Here is a 27,225-nt window from a genome sequence, read left to right on the forward strand (position 1 = left end):
ATTAGTAGGCAGCACCTCTGAAGCACTCCAGCATAGCAACATTGCCAAGCATAGCAACAAGGGAGTGCATAAGCTGCCTAAATTGGAGACAGTGACCTTTATTTGAATATCTGTATATATGGATAGTGGGGAATATTCTTAATAAAGTTTGACACATTTTTAATATATTGTGATATTTTGAAAGCAATATGCATCCATTGTTATGACATTTTCTGTCCCTCAAGCTCATTAAGATGGGATCTTATCTGTTTGCCATATAATATTCAATAGGCCTGTCTGTTACTTCTCTGACACTTAAAAGTAACTCATACAACGCTGAGAGTTTATAAAATTAGTTGTTATCTATAGACTGTAATTCCAACTAAGGATTTTTTTGATAAATTAGTAGTAGGTCTAATATTTGCCTGATTTTCTGAGGTTGCTCTTTATTAAGAAAGCATACTATGGGGCAGCCCCGGTGGCGCAGCGGTTTAGCGCCGCCTGCAGCCCGGGGTGTGATCCTGAAGACCCGGGATCGAGTCCCACGTCGGGCTCCCTGCATGGAGCCTGCTTCTCCCTCTGCCTGTGTCTCTGCCTCTCTCTCTCTGTCTCTCTCATAAATAAATAAATAAAATCTTTAAAAAAAAAAAAAAAAAAAAAAAAAGAAAGCATACTATGGTTTTGGATTACATGAATGAAATAATTTATGCTGGTGGTAGTTAATGAAAGATAAATATTTACAAAGACAAGTATAATGCAAAGGAAAAAATGACATTCCCCTCCAAATATGATAGAGTGAAAACAGAATGAAATAGAAATTCAAATAGCAAATTCATTCCTTTACATAGGGGGAAAGAAGTTCTTTAAAAATAAGTAATTATGAGAAACTCACTCATACATCATCTGAGAAATTATGAGTTAATTTCTATGAGAGTGATTTAAGATGTTAAAAATATAATAGACATTTTAGATATTGCCACCAAATATGAAATTACTTTTGAATAATTTAGACTAAAGGTCTAAGAAACCACTAAAGGTGAAGAAATCATTTAGACCCAGAATAACACTAATGGATAAAATATTTAAGGAAAACAAACCATTCCCATATCTTCTATAGTTCTCATACAACTATTAATGCCACAGACTGATGTGAGGGAGACCTGGGCTGGATTTTGCCTACTCTGACTTCAAAGACTTGGTTTCCTTCTTTGTCATATGAAGATCTTGAAATAATAATAATACACACCTCATAAGACTGATGTACGGTTAAATTAAATATTTAAACCTCATTTGCAAGGTAAGAACTCAAAATAATCGAGTGGAAAATTGATAATAAATTAATATAATCAATCTTGCAAGTGACCTGTGGAGATCACCACTACTCAACATGTTGTTAGTCTCACCTAAATTCTATTACACTTAAGAAGACTTCAATTAAATTACTTTTAAATAACTTGCAATTCAAGTACACCATGAATTGAAGAAAACTTTGACTAATTAGACTGAACTGATGGTACTTTTCCTGCATCTGGCTCATACAAAAAAAAAAAAAAAAGACTATGTGAAATGTAACAATATGTGCAATAAAGAGTAAGAATGGGAAACTAATCTTTTTGCTTTTTCTTTTCTTTTTTTTTCATGGAAAAAAGTCAGTGTTTTACCAAAGGCTCCAGAAAGAGGAATTAGTCACACAATTTTTCGTTATTTAATAACGAAACTTATAATCATCCTAGGAACACTGGAAATCCAATAGATAATACAGATACATTGAAAACTAGCAGCTTTGTACATCTGTTTTCACATCAACCAGTTCTATAGCTAGCTTTTCTCTAATTTCTAAAAGAAAATGTCTTATTCATTTACTATTGTAATTGTTTATAGTCTCCCCCATTATAAACTGCAGAAATGGGACCTTTTTAGGTTCATACCTCACCCCAGTGACTCTTCAGTAAGCCGTCACAGTAGACATTCAGTAAATATTTGTTGAATCAATGAACAAAAATGGAACAAAAATTGAATAATAAACCTAGCTAGAAAATTCTGACTATATTTTCTACAAGTTGTGGTTTATAGTTTATGTACTGTACTTTGAGAGAGCCCCCAGAGATAAGGATATTGAGTGGTCCATGCTAATCTCAAATATCACAAAACTTTTTTTCTTGGCTCTTATTTAAGTCTTCTCTTTTTTCCCTGTTGGTGTAGGAATTGGTAAACTGCAGATCCCTGTTTCTGGACCGAATCTAAGAATTTCTACAAAGTCAATGACACACCAAGTCCAGCAGGTATATATATACTGTGAAGATGCCTACTTCCTTCCAAGTTTGAAAAGAGGTAGTGAAATACTTAAAAAACTTCTCAGATTTGCTTTTGAGTTTCCATGGGAGAGAAAGGCAGAAAAATATAGTGAAAGATTAATTAATCATGTAAAAGCTATTCAAATCACACTTAAGGTATCTTGTAGTTCAGCCAACATGAATATTAGAATTCTAGAAGAAAATATTACTATGTCATTCTTTTAAAATCAGAACATACCGTATTTAAAATAGATTTTCACATAAGACCAAAGCTTATGGCTGAAGTGGACTTATGTTCTAAAATCTCATTTTTTTTCCATCTCAAAATAAATGTATCAGATATCACTTAGGAAATATAATGACTGCAGCCAAATATTTACAAGTGTGGCTTCCCTGTGATTTGGCACCAAAGAACCGGGTTTTACATTCCACCACAAAATTACCCTTTATAGTCTTCCAAAAGACATGGACATATTTAAGGTATCACAAACAACAATTCAAATGTCATGTTGTAAGAGAAAGTAAAAGGCAAAGCTTCTCACTCAAGAAACCAAATTTAATCAAAGTCAAGAATCTTATCTGAATCAGAGTTCATATTTGTACTAGTCTATACTAAATCTATTTGATGATTCAGTGTTAACTTTGCATGACTCAAATGCTCTCACAAAGTTTGGGGCAAATGTTAACCTACTTTAGTTAAGTCTGATAATTTATTGAAGAAGAATTTGAAATAAACTCTAACTATGGAGATTGAAGCAGTCCCTCCAGAATTATTGCAGTTGCTGTCAAATTGGCCACTCCCAGGGAGGGGTGAGAGGAAGTATCAGCCTCTCCCCACCTTCTTTGTAAATGAGTCTCCATCAGAGGTATTTTGGTGACAGGTAGGTGTAGGTGAGAAAGGAATATGAGAGAGCAAAACTTGCAGCTGTTTTCTTGTGTGTCTGGCTCTTGTAGCATGTATTAGTCACAAAAAGTATTGAAACATCTTTAGGGAATTTTCTTCTCTAGTATTCAACTTTAGAATCAAGGAACTCCACTAAATCATGGCAATTTTACTCCTCTAAAAAAGGGAAGAAATAAGAAGGGGGGGGAGCATAGATGAAGGGAAAAGCAAAGGAAAATAAGAGGAAGAAAGGGAAGAACTACTACTTATTCCGGTATGTCAGGTCTACACCAAGGGCTTTTTATACATTAACCAATAGGAATCTTATACATCAGGAAATTATTAGTTTCCCAATTTTATAGATGAAAAACCAAAGGCATGGGGTGGGGGGTTAAGTGACTTTCCAGGATCAGACAACAAACAGCCATGCTATGATTTAAACTTGGGAACAGCCTACTAAATGTCTCTATTCTTCTAAGAATTACTCCTAATGGCTTTCAATAAAAACAAAAGAGTGAAAGCTTCTAGGAAAATAGTCTAAGTATTCCTATCCATACCCTCTAAACATCATTTCCCAAATGTGATAAAATTCAGTGATTTCATTCAGCTTATTATTTGCCTTAGGGACATCCAAATAAAGACAGAAATACATAAAGTAGAAAAAAAGATATGTCACAAAATACATAATTAATTACTATGTATTCTTGATGATGATGAAAAGAGTACATTAGAAAGTATAAGGTATAACCTAAAATAAATAATTTAGTGTTTTATTTTGAACTAAAAACTAAACATTTGCTTAGAGCAAAATATTGTTTCTATTGAAGATATTCAATCAGAAGCAGAAGTTGGCCACATGATGGATTATGAGGTGAATAAAAAGTGGAAACAGGGTGAGGCTATGTGTGTGTGCCTAGGGCATTCAGAGCCAGCTCCACATAATTAATTGAATCAAGCCTGTGAGTCTGTATCTACACATCTATTAATCTATTTTTGCTTAAGTGGAAACTGGTTTATTTGACAATAATTTAAATGAAAGAAAGCAACAAACTAGTCAAAGCCAACTAAACTGGCCATCCTGTTGGAAATTGACAAGTCTTATGTTTTAAGTATATGAGTTGGCTCTTTTATAATAAGCACAGTAAACCATTACAAAAATGAAAATGTCCTAGACACTTTGATAATTAGACAGAAAGCAGGTGTTGAAGTTCCATTTTATTTAGCCAAACTAATCAAACTAGACCTCACTTAACAAGGAATTTATTCAATAAACTTACCTGACATAACCTGATTTTCCACATCTGGGCAAATTGCACCATCCTACCCCTTTCCATTTACGAAAAAAAAATCAACGGATTCAATTTTAATGGCTGTATAATTGAGTTTCCTCCAAAGCATACACATGCACCCATTTAAAAAGCAGTATGTATTATTATGGAGGGACTTACATATTTGGTTTCTCGACCAGCTGCTCTTGGAAGAGTTGTAGGCATCTGTATAAAAATGAAACTAATTTTACTACTGAAGTAACCACAAAAGTACTAAAAGACTCGACTTCTGGGATAAGTGTTCACCTTTTTTTTTTTTGTTATTAAGACTTTCTAACCATCTTGCTCTCTTTTCTATACAAAGCCCTGTCCCTTTAAAAATTATTTCATTAAGCTATATCACTTCATTACTCCTCTCATTGTTATTATCTCTCAGCTTTCTGGGAAATTTTCTCGTATTTACTGATGACATTCATTCATGGATCATAATGGTCCCTTGTGTGATTTTTGCCATTTTCAAAATTCACATGGAAGCCTCTATCCTCTCACTTCCTCAAATCTCTCAACTCCAAAGGTATTCTCGTCTACTTCATTTCACTCATCCACTCTTAGGATCATTTCTAGACTTTTCCTTCGCAAATAAAATGGAAAATCTGTGAAGTTTCGATTTTGAGCATCCTCCACTGAGAATTCTATCTTCCATTCACTTCTCAAATGTCCCCAATGTGACATTCCTTCAGCCTCATTGAGACTTCAAAATCAATGAGTTTTACCACTTCCATTGTGGTGTTATTACCTCTTGGTTTACATATACTTATTTTTAGTTGTTTAAACACCTTAATTTCTCTTGCCTCCCTCTCCTTATGACAAATCAATCTTATAAAAAAAAAAAAGAAGAAGAAGAGAAAAGAAAACAACAAACCTGGATAGACCTTATCATCTATTTTCTCTAGACTTGAAAAGCAAAATATTGTGGGGAAACTCTTTCATTATAAATTAATGGTCATTAACTTCAAATGAGCATTCAATACTGTTTGGTAAGCCCCTAATTTTTCTCTTGTAGGCCCACTTTCTGAAGTGAGATGGTCTATTTGATCCATTCATCTCTCAGAAATACTCATTGTATATCTACTGTGTGCCAGGAACTTTATACACTTCAGCTTATCAGTAAACAAAACACACAAAGATGCTCTGTCCTTTGGGGAGCTTACATTCTAGCAGGAGAGAAAATAAACAATAAAATAACAAATAAGTAAATTATACTGTATGTTGGAAGTAAATCATACCATATATTACACCATATGTTATACAACAAAAAAGAGTAGAAATAATTTGAAGGCTAGGGTAATATATTCTTCCAGAGAAAATCTTTGCTTCTGCCAAACACCTCATTTCTTTTAGACAACCCAGATGTTAAGAAGGTCAAGAGTGTTGTGAGCTTACAATTTCAGAGAGGAGGTCAATCTAGAGAGGTAACATTTGGGCTAGGATTTGAAGGAAGTGAGGGAGCTGGACATGTACATAACTAAACAAAGAGCATTTCAACAAGATGGTACAAATGAAAAGTTCTCAAAGTGGATTTCCACTTCTGAGAATGATACCCCAAGGACTGAAAGTGATTCTTCCAAAATAAACAACAAAAAGTTGGGTAAGATATTTAAAGCAATATTGGCATATTATTTATTAAAGACATCAATGAGCTAATAAGAGAAAAAAGAATTTGAGAGCAAGATCAGGAGAAGATGGGAATCCAAAGAGAGGAGTCACCACCTGAGACCAGCTTTTATCCTACAGATACTTGCAACCAATGATGAGTTGCTTGAGAATCTGATTCAAACTTATGACCATCTCACAGGTGTAGGGAGATAAAAGTCAGAATCTGTGACCCACCAAGAATAGACTGAGCCCCAGGTCTAAGACTGATCTAGAAGACCTCACATAGTCTTCAGGCTTGCCTCAAATAATTGAAAACAATGTTTAGGAAAAAAAAATCCCAAAACCTTAAATTAAATTAAGTAATCCTTCTTTACTAATGTTCTTGGTATCTGACAGAAGCAAAGAAAGTCTCTCTATAGTAAAATAATATCATCTGAGCCCTCAAATAATTTCTATAAATAAACTTTTGAGTAGAATATCAACACACTATCAGATTCAGATACACAAAGAGGTAAGACAATGTGAGTGAAAATGAACATAAATAATGAACAACCAAAACACATGCACAGAGAATCCAGAAATTTGTTTTCTTAGATCCGGACTGAAAACAACCATACTTATCCGTGCTTTTTCTGAGATAAAAGCTAAGCTTGCAAGTTTTCTACAAGGAACTAGAAACTATAAAAAGTTATATAAGTGATTTGAAAACAGAACAAAACGTACTAAGGTAAGAGTATGCATGGCACATTCGAGGCACAGCAAGGAAGCAGGCAGAGCTGGCATGGTGTGAGCAGAGTAGGAAAGCAGGAGAGCAGGGGAGCAGTGATGGAAGGGCTGGGAGACCAGATCATAGAGGCCCTTCCAGGAGCTCATAAGGATTCTGGTTTATATCTAAAGGAAATGTGTAGGCACTGCTGGTTTTCAGCAGAGGGGGGCCATAATTTGACTTATGCTTGAAAAGTGTCTCTCTCGTTGATGTGTTAAAAATGAAAGATAGGCAAGGTTATAAGGAAAAAAATACTGCACTATCTAGCAAAACATGATGATGGCTCAGCAGTACAAAAAGCATGAAATAATCATATTCTACATATATCTTAAATCTACAGCAATAGACTTTCTAATAAAGATGTGGAATATGAGAGAAATTAAAGAATAAAACTTGACACCAAAGTTTCCAGCCTTGTGAAAATGAAAGATTAGAATTCTATAGATGGAGATGGGAAGGTAGGATATGGAATAGTTTTTGTGGGAAGAAATCTAGACTTCAATTTTTCAGATATTTATTAAAAATCTAAATGGAAAAGGAGAGTAGAGGGCAGTGAGAGAATTTGGGATATTGGAGTTGGGGGATCATTCTGGAGTAGAGATATAAACTTGAGAGTTGACAGTATATACTTGCTTTTCAAAACACCAAAGGAATGAATATAAAGAGAAATGAGAAGTCTAAGGATTGAATCCTGCAGCACTCCAGCATTGATAATTTGGGAAGAAGAGGATAAACCAGCAAATGAACTTAAGAAATAATGATGGCAAATGATGTATGACAAAAGCTGAGAGAGAATATAATGTCCTGGAAGGCACTAGAGGAATGTGTGCCAGATAGGAGGGAGTGGCAGCTATCTCCAGTTCTGCAGATATGTCAGCTCTGACCAGCGCTGAGTTGATAGCAGTGGGAACCTGAAGAAAGTGGTTTGGACAACACAGTGTAGGCAAAGCTTGAGTGGAAGGGATTTATGAGGGAAAAAGAGAATAATTGAAAGCAGAACACATAATGGCTTTCAACTTTTTCTTTTCCAAACTCTTCCCTATAATATAATATGGTTCCCTTCCCTATAATATGGTTGCTTTTTTTTAAAGACTTTATTTATTTATTCTATATATATTTATTCTCTCTCTATATATATATAATATAATATATTATATTATATATTCTATATATATTTATTCTCTCTCTCTCTATATATATATATAGAGAGAGAGAGAGAGAGAGAGAGAATGAGAGAGAGAAGCAGGCTCCATGCCGGGAGCCTGACACAGGACTTGATCCCGGGACTCCAGGATTGCGCCCTGGACCAAAGGCAGGTGCCAAACCACTGAGCCACCCTGGAATCCTCAATATGGTTGCTTTTGAACCTCAGTTAGTAATCTTAAACCTTCCTTCACTGAAAGATGTTAGTTATTGAACGACTAAAAATATGAGTTATAATTTTTTTCCTTTTCTCTCCCTCCACCTACAAACACACTCGCATCTGTACCTAACATTTCCTCTGTTTTCTGTCTTCTTAAAATGGCAGGCATTTCCAGCTTTTAATAAAAGGACACTTATTTGAATGAGGCTGTAAGTTCTATCTTCTGAGGGATTTTCATCCTGCAGGATTTCTTTTGTATAATTCCTCTAGTGAATCTATCCTACTAACGTGCCAACTTCTCTTGTCATTTTCAGCTTTTAAAAGCAAATCAGAAGTAAATTCTTCCTTGACCCTACTCCAGACCCAATTTCCTTCTCCCTTTCATAGCCCAACATTTCAAAGTAGTTGTTTTTGTCTGTTTGTTTGTTTTACATCCTCTGTCTCTGCTTTCTCACTGCACACCACTTTTCAACATCAGAGATAAAGACAGCAGTGGGGTAATGTGAGGAAGCAAAATTTGAGGATGTTGAAAAGATACATCTCTGAGGATAATATCAAGGTGGTCCTTCAGTCTGGCTGGCAAGAAGGGGACAGTTAAGCATAGGTTTGGACAACTGGACAGTTCCTGATGCCTTCCTTAGGGATAACAATGGAAACAGCTATTTGAAGAGGAGTATGGAGTGCCCATAAGCAAAGATGCAGGGAGGCAAAGATGAGGAACACACTGTCACCAGGGTGGGAAAAGAGTGGCAAGGGGGGAATACTTAACATTACAGAGTTCTACAGCCTGAGACACATGCTCCTTCTGTTTTTCATAAAACAAGAACAAAAGACAAAATGCAGCAGAATTGGTAAATCCTAGGCACTAGGCTTAAGTGTCTGCCACTTCAGGCATCAGGTACACATATAGCCAAGCTAGCCAATATGCTCTGAGAACTTTGAGTTTCCATGGAAAAATAGTAAGACATCTGAAAAATGTAAATACTGTAGGAGAAAAAACGGTACAGTTATTCCTCTACTAGGATTTTACACAAGAGAAATGAAAGCACATGTCCATACAAAATCTTGTTCTTAGCAGCTCTATTAATAATAGCACTTAAGTAGGAATAACCCAATTGTCCATCATCAGCAGGTGAATAGATATAGTACAACCATATGATGGAATACTACTCAGCAATGAAAACAAATGAACTATTGATGCATGCAAAAACATGGATGAATCTCAATTGCCTTCTAAGAATACTAGAATTAAAATAAAAAACTAAATAAAGAGGTAAGAACTGGACAGTCAAAAAAATTCTAAAACAAAAAATTTCTAAAAGATTACAGACCCACTCTGTAAATGATCACTCTGTAGCAGAGGAGTAAATATCATGCTGGCAAAATACTTCACAAGTATGTTGTTGAAGAAAAAGAACCTGGGGGGGGGGGAGCATTGAAGAGATAGGACCTATAATTTTCTGTTCAACAAAACTATAATTTAAATGAAAGGGCAAAATAAAGATATTCTCAAAAACATAGGCCACAAAATCAATACAAAAACACCTTGTTGTATATAATTTTCAGCAAGATTGCACCCAGGAAAAATAAATAAATCCAGGAGAAAGCTACCAATGTGTGAGAAATCAGGATCTAAATAAAGAAGACATCGAGAAAAATATAACCATAAAAATTCAGATACAAAAATCAAAACAATACTAACAAATTATGTCTGTGTGTATGTATTTTGATTAAAAACATTGGAAAGTAAAAGTGCTATAGTATTTATCTAATTGCTTTTTTTTTCAAGATTTTATTTATTTTTTTTTAATGAGAGACACAGAGAGAGGCAGAGACACAGGCAGCAGGCTCCATGCAGAAAGCCTGATGTAGGACTCGATCCCAGGAGTCCAAGAACATGTCCTGAGTCAAACACAGATGCTCAACGGCTGAGCCACCCAGGTGTCCAGTATTTGCCTAATTTTGAACAAAGATATTGCAAAGTTTAAGATGGATAGGAAAATAAACATAGTTATTATCTTTAACAATTTATGTGTAACTAAGAAAAGTAACAAAAATGTAAAATATTCAAAAATTTTCAAATTTACAACCAATAAATGTCAAAATACTGAAAGGTAAGCAGGAAATTAAAAAAAAAATTACTTAAGCTCCCAGATAAACAGCTTCTCAGATTTAATATAAAAGTGATGATATCCACAAATCTATTGTCCCAAAAATAATTAGACCAGATGATGCAAAAAAAAAAAAATTGTTTTAAACCCTAAGAGAAAATTGCAAAAAAGTAGTAAGGAAAGAAAGTATTAGAAAGTAGTAACAAAAGTTGTATCTGGGACACCTGGGTGGTTCAGCGGTTGAGCGCCTGCCTTCTGCTCAGGTCTTGATCCCAGGATCCCGGATCGAGTCCCACCTCAGGCTCCCTGCAAGGAGCCTGCTTCTCCCTCTCCTATGTCTCTGCATCTCTCTCTCAGTCTGTGTCTCTCATGAATAAATAAATAAATCTTTTTAAAAAAGAAGATATATCTAAGAAAACATGAATTTAAAGTTACATATTATATATATAACAGTAACCCTAGGTAGGAGATATATATATATATATATATATATATATATATATATATATATATAGTTTTTATACTAGATTAAGAACAACCTCAGGTTCAAAAGGATTATATATACTAGCAAAGGTTAAAAAAAAAAAGATGAGAATGAAAACCAACACATAAGCAATAGCAACACAGGTTCAAAATATACAAGTCACACCTAATTAACACTACTCTAGCTTTATTTCTGTCTTCCTCTTGGCAGCAATTACCATGATTATATTCTCTTAAATACTCTCTTCTTGTAGCTTCCATGTTACCACACTGTTCTGATTTTCTTCTTAAAACAATGAACATTTCATGTCCTCTGCTGGCTTCTCCTCTACCTCCTTTATTGGACCCACAATATTTTTTCTATTTTTTCCTTGGAGCTCTCTGTAGAAAGAGCTTGTAGCTCTTGTAGCTCTCTGATATGCACTCACACCATTGATGTGCATATCATCCCTAGATCTCTCCTACTAGCTCCAGACACATAGTTTAAGGCCCCCTGATACACATTTCAAACTCATCCTGTCAAAATGAACATAATCCTCTTCCCTCCTCCACACTCTGCGTTCTACGTGGTTATCTATGCTCAAGGCAGAAACACGGAGCTCATCCATGATTCTTCTTTCCTTGACTACTCACATCCAACCTCGCAGCAAGCCTAAAACACTTCTTACAAACCCGCATGCTTCTCTCTTACTCCCCTGAGCCCATCCCGTCTAGGCCATCAGCACTGACTGCTCCTCTGGCCTCAAGGGCCCCCTCACAGCAGCCATCATGATCATTTCAATGGTTTCATATTAATCTGCCCATATTTTATATTTTCCTATTTTCCATACAATCCAAACTTTACACTATGACAAATATAACCACACCTTGTTTTATTGTGCTTCACACTTTATTATACTTTGTATATAGTGTATTTTTCACAAACTGAAGTTTTGTGGCAACCCTGTGACAAGCAAGTCTATTAGCACCATTTTCAGCATTTGTTACTTTGTGTCTCTGACCCACATACTGACAATTCTTGCAATATTTCAAATTTTTTCATTATTATTATATTTGTTATGGCAATCTGTGGTCAGTAATCTTTGATGTTATGATTGTGATTGTTTTGGGGTCCCACAAATCATGCCCATATAAGATAGCAAGCTTAATCTATAAACCATAAATGTTGTTTGTTCTATCTGCCCCACCAACAACCATTCCTTGATCTCTCTCCCTCACTTTGGGCTTCTCTATTCCCTGAGACATAACAAAATTGAAATCAGACCAATTTAGAACCCTACAATGGCCTCTAGGTGTTTATGTAAAAGGAAGAGTCCCACATCTCTCTTTAAATCAAAAGCTAGAAATGATTAAGCTTAAAGAGGAAGGCATGTTGTAAGCAAGGACAGGCCAAAAGCTAAGCCTCTTGTGCCAAACAGCCAAGTTGTGAATGCACAGGAGGAGTTGTTTCAGGAAATTAAAAGTGCTACTCCAGTGATAAGAAAGAGAAACAGCCTTATAGTTGATACTGAGAAAGATTTTGTGATCTGGAAGAAAGATCACAACAGCCACTAATATTCCCTTAAGCCAAAACCTAATCCACAGCAAGGCCCTAACTCTCAATTCTAGGAAGGCTGAGAGAAGTGAAGAAACTGCAGAAAAATTTTGATGCTAGCAGAGGTTGGTTCACTAGGTTTAAGGAAAGAAGCTGTCTTAACAACACTATAGTGCAAGGTGAGAATCAAATGCTGGAAGCTACAAGTTATCCAGAAGTTCTAGCTAAGAAAATTCATGAAGGTGACCATGCCTAACAACAGACTTTCAAATGTAGATGAAACAGCCTTATATTGGAAGAAGGTGCCATCTAGAACTTTTATAGCTAGAGAGGAGAAGTCAGTGCCTAGCTGACTGTCTTGTTAGGAGCTAATGCAGCTGGTGATTTTAAATTGAAGCCGGTGTTTATTGATGATTCTGAAAATGATAGGGATAATCCCTGAGAATGATGCTAAATCCACTTTGCCTATGCTCTATAAATGAAACAAAGCCTAGATGAGAGCACATCTGTTTATAACATGGTTTATTGCATATTTTAAGCCCACTGTTGAGACCAACTACTCACAAAGAAAGATTCCTTTCAAAATATCCCAGCTCATTGACAAAACAACTGGTAACCTGAGAGCTCTGATGGAGATGTAAAGCAAGATGACTGTTGTCATGACTGCTGTTACAACATCCATTCTTCAGCTCACGGATCAATAAGTAATATTGACTTTCAAGTAATATTATGTCATTTACAATGACAGGGAAAGACTTTGAGGATATTATGCTAAGTGAAATAAGCCAAACAAAGACAAATGCCATATGATTTCACTTATAAGCAGAGTCTAAAAAACAAAACAAAGGAGCAAACAAATAAAGGCAGAAGAAAATTCATAAACACAGAGAACAAACTGGTGGTTGCCAGAGGGAAAGAAGTAAGGAGATGGTCAAATGTGAGAGAGAAAATGGGAGATAAAGGCTTCCAGTTATGGCATGAATAACTCACTGGAATAAAAGATACAGCACAGGGAATAGAGTCAATAGCATTATAATAGCATTGTATGATGACAGATGGGAGTTACACTCATGGTAACATAGTACAAGATATAGAATTGTTAAACCATGATATTATTACACCTGAAACTAATGTAATATTATGTATCAAGTATACTTCAACTTTTTATTTTATTTATTTCTTTTTGAGAGAGAAAGAGACTAAGCACAAGTGAGGTGGGGGAGCTGAGATAGAGGAAGAAAGACTCCAAATTTTGAAAAAAAGAAAAAAAAGAAAACTTTCCGGAAAGGATTCACCATTCTTGATGCCATTGAGAATATCCTTAACTCATGGCAAGAGATCAGAATATCAACATTAACAAGAGTTTGGAAGGAGTTGATTCCAACCATCATGGAGGACTTTATGGAGTTCAAGAGTTCAGTGGGGGAAGTGCAGATAGGGTAGAAATAGCAAAAGAAAAAAAAAGAATTAAAAGTGAAACCTTAAAGATATGCCTGAGCTGCTGCGATCTCATGATAAAATTTGAACAGATAAGGAGTTGCTTCTTATGGACGAGCATTACAAAAGTGGTTTCTTGAGGTGAACTGTACTCCTGGTAAAGATAGTGTGAAGATTGTTGAAATGATAACAAAGGACTTAGAAAATGACATAAATTTAGTTGATAAAGCTGTAGCAGGATTTGAAATGACTGACTTTCATTTTGAAAGAAGTTCTACTGCGTAAAATGCTATCAAACAGCATTGCATGCTACAGAGAAATCGTTCATGAAAGGAAGAGTCACTCAATGTAGCCAACTTCATTTTTGTCCTATTTTAAGAAATTGCCACAGCCACTCTAGCCTTCAGTGACAACCACCCTGATCAGTCAGCCAGCAACACTGAGCCAAGGCCCTTCACCAGCAAAAAGGTTACTGAAAGTTCAGAGGATGGCTAGCATTTTTTTAGCAATAAAGTATTTTTACTTAAGATAGGCACTTTGCTTTTTAGATATAATGTTATTTCACACTTATAGATGATAATATAGTGTGAACATAAATTTTATATGTATTGGGAAATGAAAAATGCATTTGATTCACTTAATTGCAATATTCACTTTATTGCTATGGTCTGGAACTGAACCTTCAATATCTCCATGGTATTCCATAAGCATTTAAATCACTATCCCTGGGCCGCCTTCTCATTTTATGCGCTTTACCCCTGGCTCACTGTACTGCAGCCATACTGCCCTTCATCTTCACATACACTAAGTTCTTTCCTGTACATATGCTTACTCCTCTGCCTGAAAGCTAATCTCCCCAATCTTTCTACAATTTGGACTATTTCCATCTTTGTTCTCAGCTTGAATTCTGCTTTCTGATCACTAAGACCAAAGTATTCCCCTTAGGTTACTTGGCCTTGCTCGCCGTTATGCCCTTAATGCCTCACACCCCAGGCGCACAGTAGACACTTAATAAATACTTGTTGAATGAAACAGTTGTCTTAAAGTTAGTGACCTAGAATAATATATTTTTAATACTATAAGCATTAAATATTTGTTAAATCAGTAACATATATTATTATTCACATATTACTATTTAAGTCCTAGTCCTATTATAAAATATAACATAAAGTACTTTTTATATGTTCAACAAATGAAATAAAAATATATTTTAAATGTATATAGTCTCAGGCAAATCAAACACGGTTTCATATTTTTAGATCAAAAGACTTAAAGAATATGCAACAAAATAGATAAACACAAAAGCTATAATTATCTACTTGTAGGTCCTCTCTACTAAAGTATAATCTTAGTATTGATAATTATTGGTTACTGAGTTCCTATGTCATTGTTAACAGATAGTTGTAGTTTTGATAATCCAATCAAAAATTGATATTACTCTTCTCGTTATAAGCAATTCTGTACATTTAAAACCTGCTTTGTATGCACAATGTACAACTTTTAGAAGGAACATGAAAGAAGTATTTATACTCATTCCAAGAGTGAAAATAAGACTGACCAAAACACCCTAATGATTATAAAGAAAAAGCCGCAACCATTTTGAAAATTCGGTGAGTAGGTCTGTATTAAGCATTCAAAAAATAATTTGGAGAAATGTAGTATTTTATTTTACCAAATGAAACTACTACAGTATAAGAAGGAAATTATTAAAAACTAGATTAAAATTAATGACTTAGTAGTATACTAATGATCTAAAATATCCCAGTTTCTGTCTCTCTGAGTCAAAGAACAATGAAATAAGCTTAGTTGACCAAAAGGAAAAAAGTTCCAGAAATAATACCTGTGTGGAAGCTCTTAGCCTAATAGAACTTCAGTCTACTTCCTTTTCCACTTGTAAGATACTGTGAATTACATAAGTACCAAAGCTATAAGAGGGATAAGCCACAAATTCTATAAGTGATTCTTAAAAATGCTTCCTAAAATGCCAACATATAAGTACATGGTCTAATACTTTGGCTTTCAAATTATTTTGAACTTAACCCATAGTTAGAAATAAATTTTACTTTGTAACCCTGTACACACATACTCGTATACACATGTAAACAAATTGAAAACTATGTCAGCAATACCTACCCACCACTAGTAATACAGTCAGATATTTTACATTTCTACTATTCTATTTCTAAGATGCTAGATGCTATTTAGCTAAATTAACTTCCCAATTCACTATGGGGCCTTAAGCTGCAGTTTAAAACCATTGATCGAGTTACTCTTACAGTTCAGTAAATTATATTAAATACATACATACTTTAATCATGTCAGAACCCAACAACGTCTGTGCGGAACTTGAAGAAGAATCAGAAGAATGCTGGAAAATAGAAAAATAAAAAAAGGACAAGCCTAAGATGCATCATACTCAAACAGAGGAAAATGAAGAGAAGCGAAGCAAATATTTGAATTGCACATTCTAGTCTAAGGCATTACCATAGACAAGGAATCCTGTAAGACCTTATCAATGGTAGCACAGAGCTCTTCAGTTTGCTGCCTGAGCTGTGCAGGGAAACACAACTGGAAGAATTGAAATCAGGTACCAAGTTAGCAATGAGGTTTGGGATTTTGTCTCAAAACCATGGGTAATCTGAAGTCATTACCTCCAGAGGTAGGTCCAAAGCATTGTCCTTGAAGACACCTTCAGTCTTAGCTGGTTCATCGAGAGCCTAGTGATAAATGAAATAGTTCTCATGTGAGGCCTTTAGTCAAATATAAATGTAGTAGAAAAGTCTCTTCAAAGAAAGCCCTGTAGGGATCCCTGGGTGGCTCAGCGGTTTAGCACCTGCCTTCGGCCCAGTGCGTGATCCTAGAGACCTGGAGTCAAGTCCTACATCGGGCTCCCTGCATGGAGCCTGCTTCTCCCTCTGCCTATGTCTCTGCCTCTCTCTCTGTTTGTGTCTCTCATGAATAAATAAATAAAATCTTTAAAAAAAAGGAAAAAAAAAAAAGAAAGAAAGCCCTGTATATCTCAAATTTCAAAAAGGAGAAAAAAAAACTTTGAATCATCTGATGATGAGCTATTATTTGGCATGGAGGCATTTCTCACATTAGTCTAGTTTGTCCAACATAATGAGTATCTCTGATAGAAGGTGTTGAAATGAAGAACGAAGACTGAGTTTTTAAACACACAAACTAGAACCTGGACATGTTATCCATCCTTGTCCCCTTCAAAGAAGTCTTGTCCCCTTCAAAGAAGTCACTTTGGGAAGCTACACACAGAAATAATGATGAAGCCATGTCTCAAAATACTACAAAAACTATTTCTGAGGAAATGCTTCAGGGCCAGTTAAAAAAAAACAAAACATGCATACACAAGAAAAAAATCTTGCCTCATTTTTAATCATTTATATCCAAAAAGTTTTGGTAACTTTATTTATCAGACTTGACCTCAAATGATATCCAACTCTTTGGAAACATACTTTTTATTTATTGTGTTATAGTTCAGATATATAGTTTGGATGTGGAGAAAGTAAGATGGCACTCTGTAGAGTGTATGTACTCCATTGAGAGTAAGTAAGGCATTACACAATAATAGAAGCCAGTGTATATTCATCCCTGCTTACTTTTTCATCTTCTACATGCACATGAGAAGTAATCATTCATTGATTTTGTGTTTATCATCATGTCTATGTCTTTAATTTTTAAAACGTATCAATATATTTATATATCACTAAACAATATATAAGGTTGTTTTGTGTAATTCTTTTGAAACTAACTTTTTTATTTTTGTTTGATTTAAACCACTTTATTGAGGTATGGTTGACATACAAAAACCTGTACCTATTTAATGTATACAACTGATGTATTTGAAAACAAGTATATATCCATGAAACCATGTCAACAGTCTATTGCCATAAACACAATCATCACCTCCGAAAGTTTCCTCTGCCCTTATTATTATTATTATTTTCCATATAGCCATTCATTTAGTTGTTTTACTTCTACATTATAGCACATTGTATGCATATTCCACAAAAAAATGGATACTTTCTTCTAGTGCTGAATATTTAGGGTGTTCCAAATTTTTCCTATTACAACCTGTAACAGCTACCACCCATGTATGTGTTTCTTTATACACATATTTGTAGTTTGAGACTAAAGTAGCTGCATAATAGCAGAGTACAGGATAGTCAACTTTATCAGATATTGTCAAATTGTTATTTAAAACAATTGTATAGTTTTACATTCATAACTGCAAAAAATGAGAGTTCCTGTTTTCAGACCTTGAAAAATGTTTGGTTTTACATTGAATTTGCCTAAAAATTTTTGAGGTTGAGCACCTCCTATGTGTTTATTGGTTATTCATGTTTCCTTCTATATATTTACTCATTGTTCTATTGGGTAGTCTGTTTTTTATTCATCTGTTGGAAAGTTTTATATAATCTGGATGCAAAGTATTTGTCAATTAGACATGGTACAAATGTCCTCTCCCAGTCTTGCCTTTCCTTTCCATGATTGCCATGATGCCTTTTGATAACACACACAAGTTTTCATTGCAATGTAGTCAATGTTTTCATCATTTTCCTTTGTGATTGGTGTTTCCTTTCAGAAACTATTTCCTAACCTAGTAAGTCACTCCCTTGGGTGGGACTCTTAAAAGCCGGGGTGCTAGATATATGTTCTAAATCTTTCATGCCTAGGGAGAAGCTGGGAGTTGGGGATTCTCTCCCAACTGCATGGAGCTGTGCCAGTATTAGAGTTTATAAGGACAGTGTGTCTCAGCCTTTTTTTTTTTTTTTTCCTGATTTGATATTCTCTTTCACCCAGTGTGTAACAGTCACTCACAGAGTTTCTGGATTTCTTTCAGAGGGAATTATTCTGTGTATAGCTGTATATTTGGTGTGTCCATGGGAAAAGGGAAGTTCAAAAACCTCCTATGTTGCCATTTTGGTCACACTCCTTTATTATTTCTAATATTTACTTGTGTCTACATATGTTTTTAAAAAATCAATTTCTCCAGAGACTTATCAATTTCTCATCTCTTAATTAGACTACATTTTGGCTTTGATCTTCTTTGGAATACTCATATTCCATTTCAATAATATCTGTTCATATCTTTACTATTTATTTCCGTTCTCATTTTTTGGATTTATCCTGGTTTTCTTCAATGTATTCCTTTTGTTAAATTTACAAGTCATGATCATTGTCATTCAGTTTTCACTATATCTTTAAACATATCCGTTAATATTTCTTAGACTCATGGGTTATTTAAAAGTAGTTTTCCCCTTTTAATTTTTAAAAATATGAGGATTTTCCCAATTTTAAAATTATCTATTTTGGTTATATTATTGCAAGAGAATTTCTTCTTCATAATAGTGACTTCTTATGAATTTATGAGATATGACATGACAGTTTTATAAATGTTCCAATGATGCTTAAGAAAATATCTATCTTCTAAAATTGTCTGCAGGCTTCTGTGTGTGTATGTGTGTGTATCTGATCAAAATTATTCATTGTTTTGTTCAAGTTGTCTCTAGTTTACTGAGTTTCCTGCATACTTATTCTATCAATAATTGAAAACGGTATCATCAAATCTCAGGGAATCATAGTAGGTCTGTTCATTTCTCCCTGTGATACCAGCAATTTTTGCTCAACATAGTTTGAAGCCATTTTATTAGCTACATTCATAATTAGAAGTATTCCTCCCTCATGAATTAAATATTCATCATTATGAAGTGACCCTCTATTTCCTCAGTAATGCTTTATGTCTTAATATCTATTTTACCTGATATAATGAAATGTTTTGATTAGCATTTTACTAGTACATCATTGTTTGCCTCTTTCTTTTCAACTTTCTGTGTTCAAACATTAAAAATAAGTGGTTTATAAGCAGCAGATGTCTAGAGTTCATCTCCATTGTCTTTTATTTTTTTTAATTTTATTTATTTATTCATGAGAGAAAACACACACAGAGAGAGAGAGAGAGAGAGAGAGAGAGGCAGAGACACAGGCAGAGAGAAAAGCAGGCTCCACGCAGGGAGCCTGACTCAGGACTTGATCCCGGGTCTCCAGGATCGCTGCCTGGGCTGAAGGCAGCGCTAAACTGCTGAGCCATGGGGACTGCCCTCCATTGTCTTTTAATTAGAAAAGTTAACATTTCTTTTATTACAATTACTTATATATTTAAATATTTCCAAATGTTTGTTTTATTTTTGTTTCACTTTTTCTATTTCATTTTAATTCAATTTTTGAATCCTGTAATTGATTTTTTTTCTCATTTTCCTTCCACTAATTTGGATATTGTGACAAAGAAAATGCTAGGTGTTCATTAGAGACTTTCATTTTCTCAGACACATATACATTTCCTTGGTCTCAGGAATTTTGGTATGAGCTTGTGACATTTTTATGAAATAAATGTGCGCTGAAGTCATATATAACCTTTGGCACAAGGCAGGTAAGAGTAGATATGACTTTTCCTCATTCTCTTTCCTCTTCTTCAGGTTACTAAGGTGCAAGATGGAAGCAGACTACATTCCTAAATCACTGAAATACTGAGAACTTATGTGGGAGAACCAAAATGAACTCTACTAAACTATGATATGGGAAGGAAATAAACAATGATGGTGTTAAGCCACCAAAATATCAAGGTTTGTCCATTGTGGCTATGAGTGTGGCTTACATTAAAACTAATAGAAATATCATAGACTACTTTTTTTTTACAAATTACCCTTGAACAGCTTTCCATTCATATCAAGGTCTAAACCAAGCAATACAAAATCTAGAAGCATAATGAGACAAACTAATTTTAACTTTTCAGTATAAAGTTTCCTTATCACAAATTCAAATCTCAAATCCACTAAAGGATAGGCTTACAGGGATCCCTGGGTGGCGCAGCGGTTTGGCGCCTGCCTTTGGCCCAGGGCGTGATCCTGGAGACCCGGGATCTAATCCCACATCGGGCATCCCGGTGCATGGAGCCTGCTTATCCCTCTGCCTATGTCTCTGCCTCTCTCTCTCTCTCTCTCTCTATCATAAATAAATGAAAATTGAAAAAAAAAATTAAAAAAAAAAAAAGGATAGGCTTACAGTTAAAGATTCTCTTTTTTCCTACCCTGAGCCTAAGCTGATATAAGAAATTTTGCCTGTAATTTCCCTTTGCAAATTTTTTTCCTTATCCATCTTGTAATTGAGAGTGTAACCTTTCAAAGATCTTGGCTTTATGATAGGGAGGCAATTCCAATCCTCATTTCATTCAGCCCCAAATCTTTCTCTCCCTTCACCAAGCTGATAATAAATCCCAATCCCTATGGTTAGGGAGCATAGTATCTTCAGAATAACTAAACATTATGAATTTCTGCTTGCTTTTGTTATTTGAGCCTCAGGGATTTCCCCTACTTTTTTATGAGCTCAGCTTCATATTTTGGGATGAATCACAAGCAACTGCTGTATTCAACTGAAAATTACAGCTGTCCTGTCCTGTTACTTAGATTTACCTTCTCTTTCTCCCTTCTTCATTATCAGTCTAATATACCTATATTCTGACCAAAAATTGTCACACCAGCTGTGGAACCATGTGATCTAAGGCTCAACAGAATCAATTTTTGCCCCTCTAACAGAGCCAGTAATATAACAGATCCAGAACTATTAGTCTTCACCAAGAGGAACCATGTCCTGATGCTAGTTATCATTTTGGCCTAGGATATTTGCCTAATAATTCAAAAAAGTTACATCTAAAAATAAAAATTTACCATCTCCTCATTTCAATAACTCACAAAGGAAAATACTGTCTGGAAAATTTTTGTGCAAAATATACTATTCTGCATTAATTAACAAAATATATGACATTATCTATGATAGCATAATAGAAATGTGTGAGATTGCCTCTTTGTTACCATAATGTTTTCTCTTTTGCCTTTCTCCTTTGTTCTCTAAACTTACTAGTCATGAGTAATGGATAGCAGGAACAGAAAATTTCAAAAAGATAACTCCTAGTTGGTGTTCATAGTTTAATTTTTCTCTGACATAGTGTCTTAATCACCTATTTACCTTGTTGGTAAGTAAGGGGTGGGGTCCTAACCTTGCTGTTAGAGGCATGGCCAAATACATGATCTCTATCATTGGGTAGATGGAACCAACAACAGTACAGTTTGTTACTCAGTTATATTCACAGCCTAGAGGAAAGGAATGCTTCACACCACCCAGGGCCAGACAAGGGTTGTGCTCAGGTACAAAGTAGGGGTGGTGGAAGGCAGGCTTTATAGATCAAAAGGGTGACATATGTGTTCCCTGGTTTGAGAAGGTTGTGATTGGCTTGTTCAATTCAGTAAGAACTGCACTTGGTTTGATAAGGAAGGTTAGGGGATCTTATCTGGGGGTGAACAGGGAGGAGGGAAAGTTGCAGTTAGGCTTTGAGGCCCCTCCAAGTTCACTATATGTCAAGGTGGCACATAATATGGGGCCTTAATTTTAGACTTTATGCCACACATGGCTTCTTCTTCTTCTTCTTCTTTTTTTTTTTTTTAAGATTCTATTTATTATTCATGAAAGAGAGAGAGAGGCAGAGATAGGCAGAGGGAGAAGCAGGCCCTATGCAGGGAGCCCGATGTGGGACTCCATCCGGGACTCCAGGGCCACGCCCTGGGCGGGAAGGGAGGCACTAAATCTCTGAACCACACAGGCATCCCACACACACGGCTTCTAATCACAATGATAATTATGAAGAAAAAAGTCAGAAATTAATGACAAGAACTAAGAACAAATTCCTTAGGGGAGAAGTTTGATCTAGACCTTCTTCATCTTTCCAACAATACCTTCTAACTACTCTTCACTTGCAAGCTGCTCTTCAGCCTCAAAGAACCACTTTAATTCTTTGACCTTGTGGTTACCTTTAACTACATGTTATTAACTCTGCCTGGATTGAGCTCACTTCAAGAATTCCTATTTATCCTTAGGATTCTAATCAAATTCCTTTATGATGTAGTTTTGGCCTTCATATCGGGAAGTCTTCATTCCCTCCTTGGGTACCATATCACTTTGTACATACTTTAAGTATATGATATCATAATTATTTTTAAAAATAATAATAATAATAATAATTTTTCAACAGTATCTCTACCAAACTGGACCATTTGTCCCTATCACAATAAAAAATTTGCTATTTATCTTTATAGCCCCAGGATAGAGCCAGTGATATGTGATCAATAAACATTTTTAGGATGAATTGAAAGGATAAAGTAATGACTAAACGTGGTTAAGTGAATAAATAAATTGTATAAATAATATGATTTTAATTGTCCTTGGTAAAATGTTCTAGAGAGGGGGTTTAAACTCTTTGAATATTTTAAATAACAAATACTTTATCTCTGCATTTCAATTACATGTGTTTCCTTCAAAGATCTGAGCATATGACCAGTGTTAATGTAATGAGCAGATATTTTTTCAGCCAAAATCAAATAAGGTTAATATCTTGGTTACTCTGTGGGAACGTACTGTAGGAAAATAAAACTTTTGATAGACCATTTGAAATGTTGAAATTTACTCAAAGAATGAAAAAACTACTCAGAACCCTTGGAAAATTAAGGAAGATAACCGGTATTAGGTGAATAATGCTGAAACTTTGAAATAGGGCAATATTCAGACTGTATTTAAATTTGGAGCACGGTTATTTTGAATTTCAATAGCTTGGAAGTTTACTAGAATTGATTTTGTTTTAATTGATGAGTAGTTCTTTGTCAAATGTATCATCTTGAATTATTCCTTCTGGCAGCCATAAAGAGTAGGTTTTTTTTTTTTTTTTCTCAGTAGTACAAAGTTATATTTAAATAAAAATATATTAAATCACCATTAAAAAGAACTCTGACCATAGATTGCTTTTTGACACCTTAGCCAGCAGGAGAGTATTGATTTTTTTTGGGGGGGGGATTTATTAATTTTGAGTGAAGTTGTCTCGGAATATTCTCCAATAAAATATTTTTATTAAAAATATATTTTTTTCTACTATATTGGATGATAGCCAAGTGAGGCATAAATGGTGAATACTTTGAATTCTATTTTTAAAGATTCTTAACTAATGTAAGTTATCAGGAATATGGTCATTAAAAGTAGTTATCTTTTGCTCAGAACAGCCAACTGTGTGGTCCAGTTTTTAAAAAGAGACCTAGTAAATCAAATTTTTCACAGAAAATAGTTTCTGAGCTCAGCACCGCATTATAATCAAGAGCCAAGGACTATGAACTAGCACTGTAAATCAAAGTTCTTATGGGACCATATGCCAGTAAACTATAATAGGTGTTTCTCACCTGAAAGGAGATCTCTGATGGAACTGCAAGCACTTTTAAGTCAGATATATTAAATCAGTCTAACCTGCTCTCTGGCAATAGGATTAAGTTCTAAAAATCTGAAGACAGCATGAATCAGTTGTATTTTAAATGCAACTAGAAAGTAAGCTATTTTCAAAGGAAGAATAATCAAAAAGGTCTTGTAAACTTTTTGTGATGCCTAGACTATCTAATTAGATTGGATTTCAAAAATTTTATGGGCCAGTAACTCTATCAAATTAACCCCCCTCAAAATGATTCATGCTAAACCTAAGTGCTCCTATACTTTGTTAATCTGACCAGCTAAGTATTTGGTAGAATAAATCCTCTGAAGCCCATAAAAGCCTTATTTGCTTTTCTGTCATTAATACAAAACCATTTGTAGGATTAGAGATATCCTCAGCAAAATAAATCTCACTTTGATTATATAGTTGGAGATTCAGTTCTGAATAGCACTCAGATCTGAAGAAAAAGGGAAAATATACACTGTAAGCTAAAGGGTTCCCAGATACAGCTTCTTTAAAGATACAGAAATATTTATCATTACATTATTTTTATGATTGGTTTAAAATGTTCAATAATTGAGGAAATCTACTTGGTGCTTATAATCCTAAGATCTTTGAAGTGTTGAACATCTGTTTCTACCACACAGAAGAAAGAGTTTGTGCAACCATTGCAGCCTATTTCAAACCCATTCATTAAGGCTCAATAGCAGGAAAATTCATTTTTTTCCTTCATTTAATCAAGGACATCAGAAAAGTGTGCCTTGTTTTCAACCCAAACCTCCTTCACTGTAATGTGTCTCTGTCTTTTAATAACTCAAGGAATCAGAGTGGCTTTGTAAACTTCAATCACTCATGTCTCAGAACTAAATCATTTCCAATTCTCTTTGTTACTCAATAAAAAAAATTAAAAAAACAACTTTTGTTGCTCTAATTTGATGAGGATTTAAATACATTTTGTCAAGTAATAAAAAAAAAAGTATTGCAGACAGAAATAAAAACTCGTCATTTCTTGCTCAATATTTCACTTTAGCTAGTTGATGTCACTATTGTATGGTGAACAGAAAAAGGCTGGGAGATAATCCTGTAAGGTTCAATTCAGCAACATACTAGCCCTGCTGCTTTGGGGCATTTACTTGGCATCTTTGAATGTCAAAATAGTCACAGAGTTGTGAGGACAATAAAACATTTAGTTCAGTGTCTGATTCACTACAATACTCAATATGGTGGCCATTGTGATTGCATTTTCTAGTTGTTAAAATGTATCAAGTCTAAAATCAACTTAGTTCCCTTATAGTGGAAGGTCCTTTATAGCTTTTCCATGGAAATAGAATTGATGAAGTTTATTCTACCCTAAAGAACAATTCTTAATTATCATTGCCCCAATTATAATACATTAGGGTCCTTAATTTTTATGATTTTATGAGCGAAAATTTGCTTTAAAATCCTATGAAATAAAATTGGACATTTTAGAGACCTATCCAGCTGCAAAGTAAATTAATTCATTCAATGAACATTTAACAAAAGTTACTATATTTCCTCAAATAGTTCATAGTAGGAAAAAAAAAAAAACACTACCAACATGCATAATTAAGTATGGTTTGGTAAGTGCTTTAAAAGAGACTTGTGTATAAGAGACAATTGCCTGAGAACAAACTGGAATAGATTTGGGTCCTGGGCACTTTTCCATTGCCAGAAAAATCGACACACAGTCACTTGTACTAATCAATTAAGAGATGTCTCTCTAGGATAAGCCATATGCTAAGCTAGCAACCAGATTTTGTTAAATTTTTGAGAGATCTTAAAATATTCTCACCAAAATACATATGTCTAATTAGATTAAAGTTTACCAACTCATGGTTTAAAATTTTAAGCTGGCAATTTAGGATAAATTGATTTGAAAACTGATGAGATAGCACAAATCTTTACCTTCCCATTTTTATAGCACAATTTTTACAATTATCCTCAGAATAGCTATTCTTTAACTTCCTTTTACTGGGAAAAATAAAATAATTTTTATACCTTACCTTTCATTTAAATAATTAATGCTATAATTTAAATGTTATATTTATTAAATTGAGCTACTCTATTATTATTCTTTCAAATCACATAGCTTATAAAGTAAATGTGTCTTGAAAATGGCAGCCAGAAATGCCATTTGTTGAAAAATGGTACCATTCTAGCCTTGATTTTATCCTGAGGAATACTTGTAAGGAAGGGAGTAGAGAACTTAAATTGCTTTATAAAAAAAAAAAAAAAATGCTTTCATGGAAAAATATGAATCACTTGTTAAATAATAATGATGCATGATGTTTTATTTCATGAAAATATTTCTTTCTTCATCCTTTATTTCCTTAATTTCACAATGAAAATAAAAAGACATTTATGTGGAATGTTAACATGAGTCCTTCAATTTAATTTTAACTTTCTACCTATTGCTATCTGACTCAGATAATAAAAAGGAAAATTAGTCAATAAGAGAGAGAAAGATTTTTGACATTCTCTGAGAAGAACATAGCAAGACTGAAAGGAATGTCAATTTCAAAATTATTTCCTCAACAATATGGGTGAATATATTGTAATAAGGTTTGTGGACAGTCACAAATGCAAGCTGATCCATTACTTTGTTCCTGCTTTATAATCACGTGTATTTTATTCTCATCTCAATCTTGGAGAAGATGACTATTGGCAGGAGATGAAGCCAAAGACTCTGAAACTAACATATTAAAATATGCCTTATATTTATCTCTTCCTATAAAGCCTTCGTTAAGACTTAAGCTAAAAAATGCATCTTTCTAAACATTCATTGGGGGGGGGATTACAGAAAACAGAATAAACTATGAATTTAAGTTTTGATGTAGACAATAAATTACAGAACAGAAGTACCAGAAACCTCATGTCCCCTGCCAACAAAATGTACTCTTTTGAAAATGATGGGCTTCATCTAGGGGTGATTAAAGCTGAAACCAATCCAGTGATTCAATAATAGCTTACTATGTGATTGAAATGGATGCCTCTACTTTAACTGGGAGAAAATTTTGCTTTTAAAAAATAGCATTATTTTTAAAAGTGATTCCAGTTCCTCATTAATTATACCATATACAAAATAAAATGTGATATAAAACATCAACCGTGAGTTTAA

The 27,225-nt window shown here is 34.4% G+C and overlaps 1 protein-coding gene and 1 long non-coding RNA gene across 20 annotated transcripts in view; one reads left to right on the forward strand and one right to left on the reverse strand.

Annotated features, from left to right (window-relative positions):
• LOC144317346 (uncharacterized) overlaps nucleotides 1-20,386 on the forward strand; it is a 55,955-nt gene extending 35,569 nt beyond the window's left edge. Inside the window, exons 3-4 of the long non-coding RNA XR_013383308.1 lie at nucleotides 2,182-2,261; nucleotides 20,266-20,386. This is a non-coding gene — a long non-coding RNA (uncharacterized LOC144317346). The remainder of the gene's footprint in view (nucleotides 1-2,181; nucleotides 2,262-20,265) is intronic.
• The window catches only part of MLIP (muscular LMNA interacting protein), a 256,011-nt gene that overhangs the window by 68,397 nt on the left and 160,389 nt on the right, over nucleotides 1-27,225 (reverse strand). For 17 of the 19 annotated variants that reach the window (XM_077903611.1, XM_077903598.1, XM_077903604.1 and 14 more), the window contains 4 exons: nucleotides 16,426-16,491; nucleotides 16,259-16,342; nucleotides 16,083-16,142; nucleotides 4,605-4,649 (listed from right to left, as the gene is read on the reverse strand). In XM_077903611.1, coding sequence (XP_077759737.1) covers nucleotides 4,605-4,649; nucleotides 16,083-16,142; nucleotides 16,259-16,342; nucleotides 16,426-16,491 — 255 coding nt within the window. The remainder of the gene's footprint in view (nucleotides 1-4,604; nucleotides 4,650-16,082; nucleotides 16,143-16,258; nucleotides 16,343-16,425; nucleotides 16,492-27,225) is intronic. The other 2 variants (XM_077903608.1, XM_077903603.1) reach the window with 1 other exon arrangement.

This window comes from Canis aureus, chromosome 7 (genome assembly GCF_053574225.1).
Source record: "Canis aureus isolate CA01 chromosome 7, VMU_Caureus_v.1.0, whole genome shotgun sequence".
In the NCBI taxonomy this organism is placed as follows: domain Eukaryota; kingdom Metazoa; phylum Chordata; class Mammalia; order Carnivora; family Canidae; genus Canis; species Canis aureus.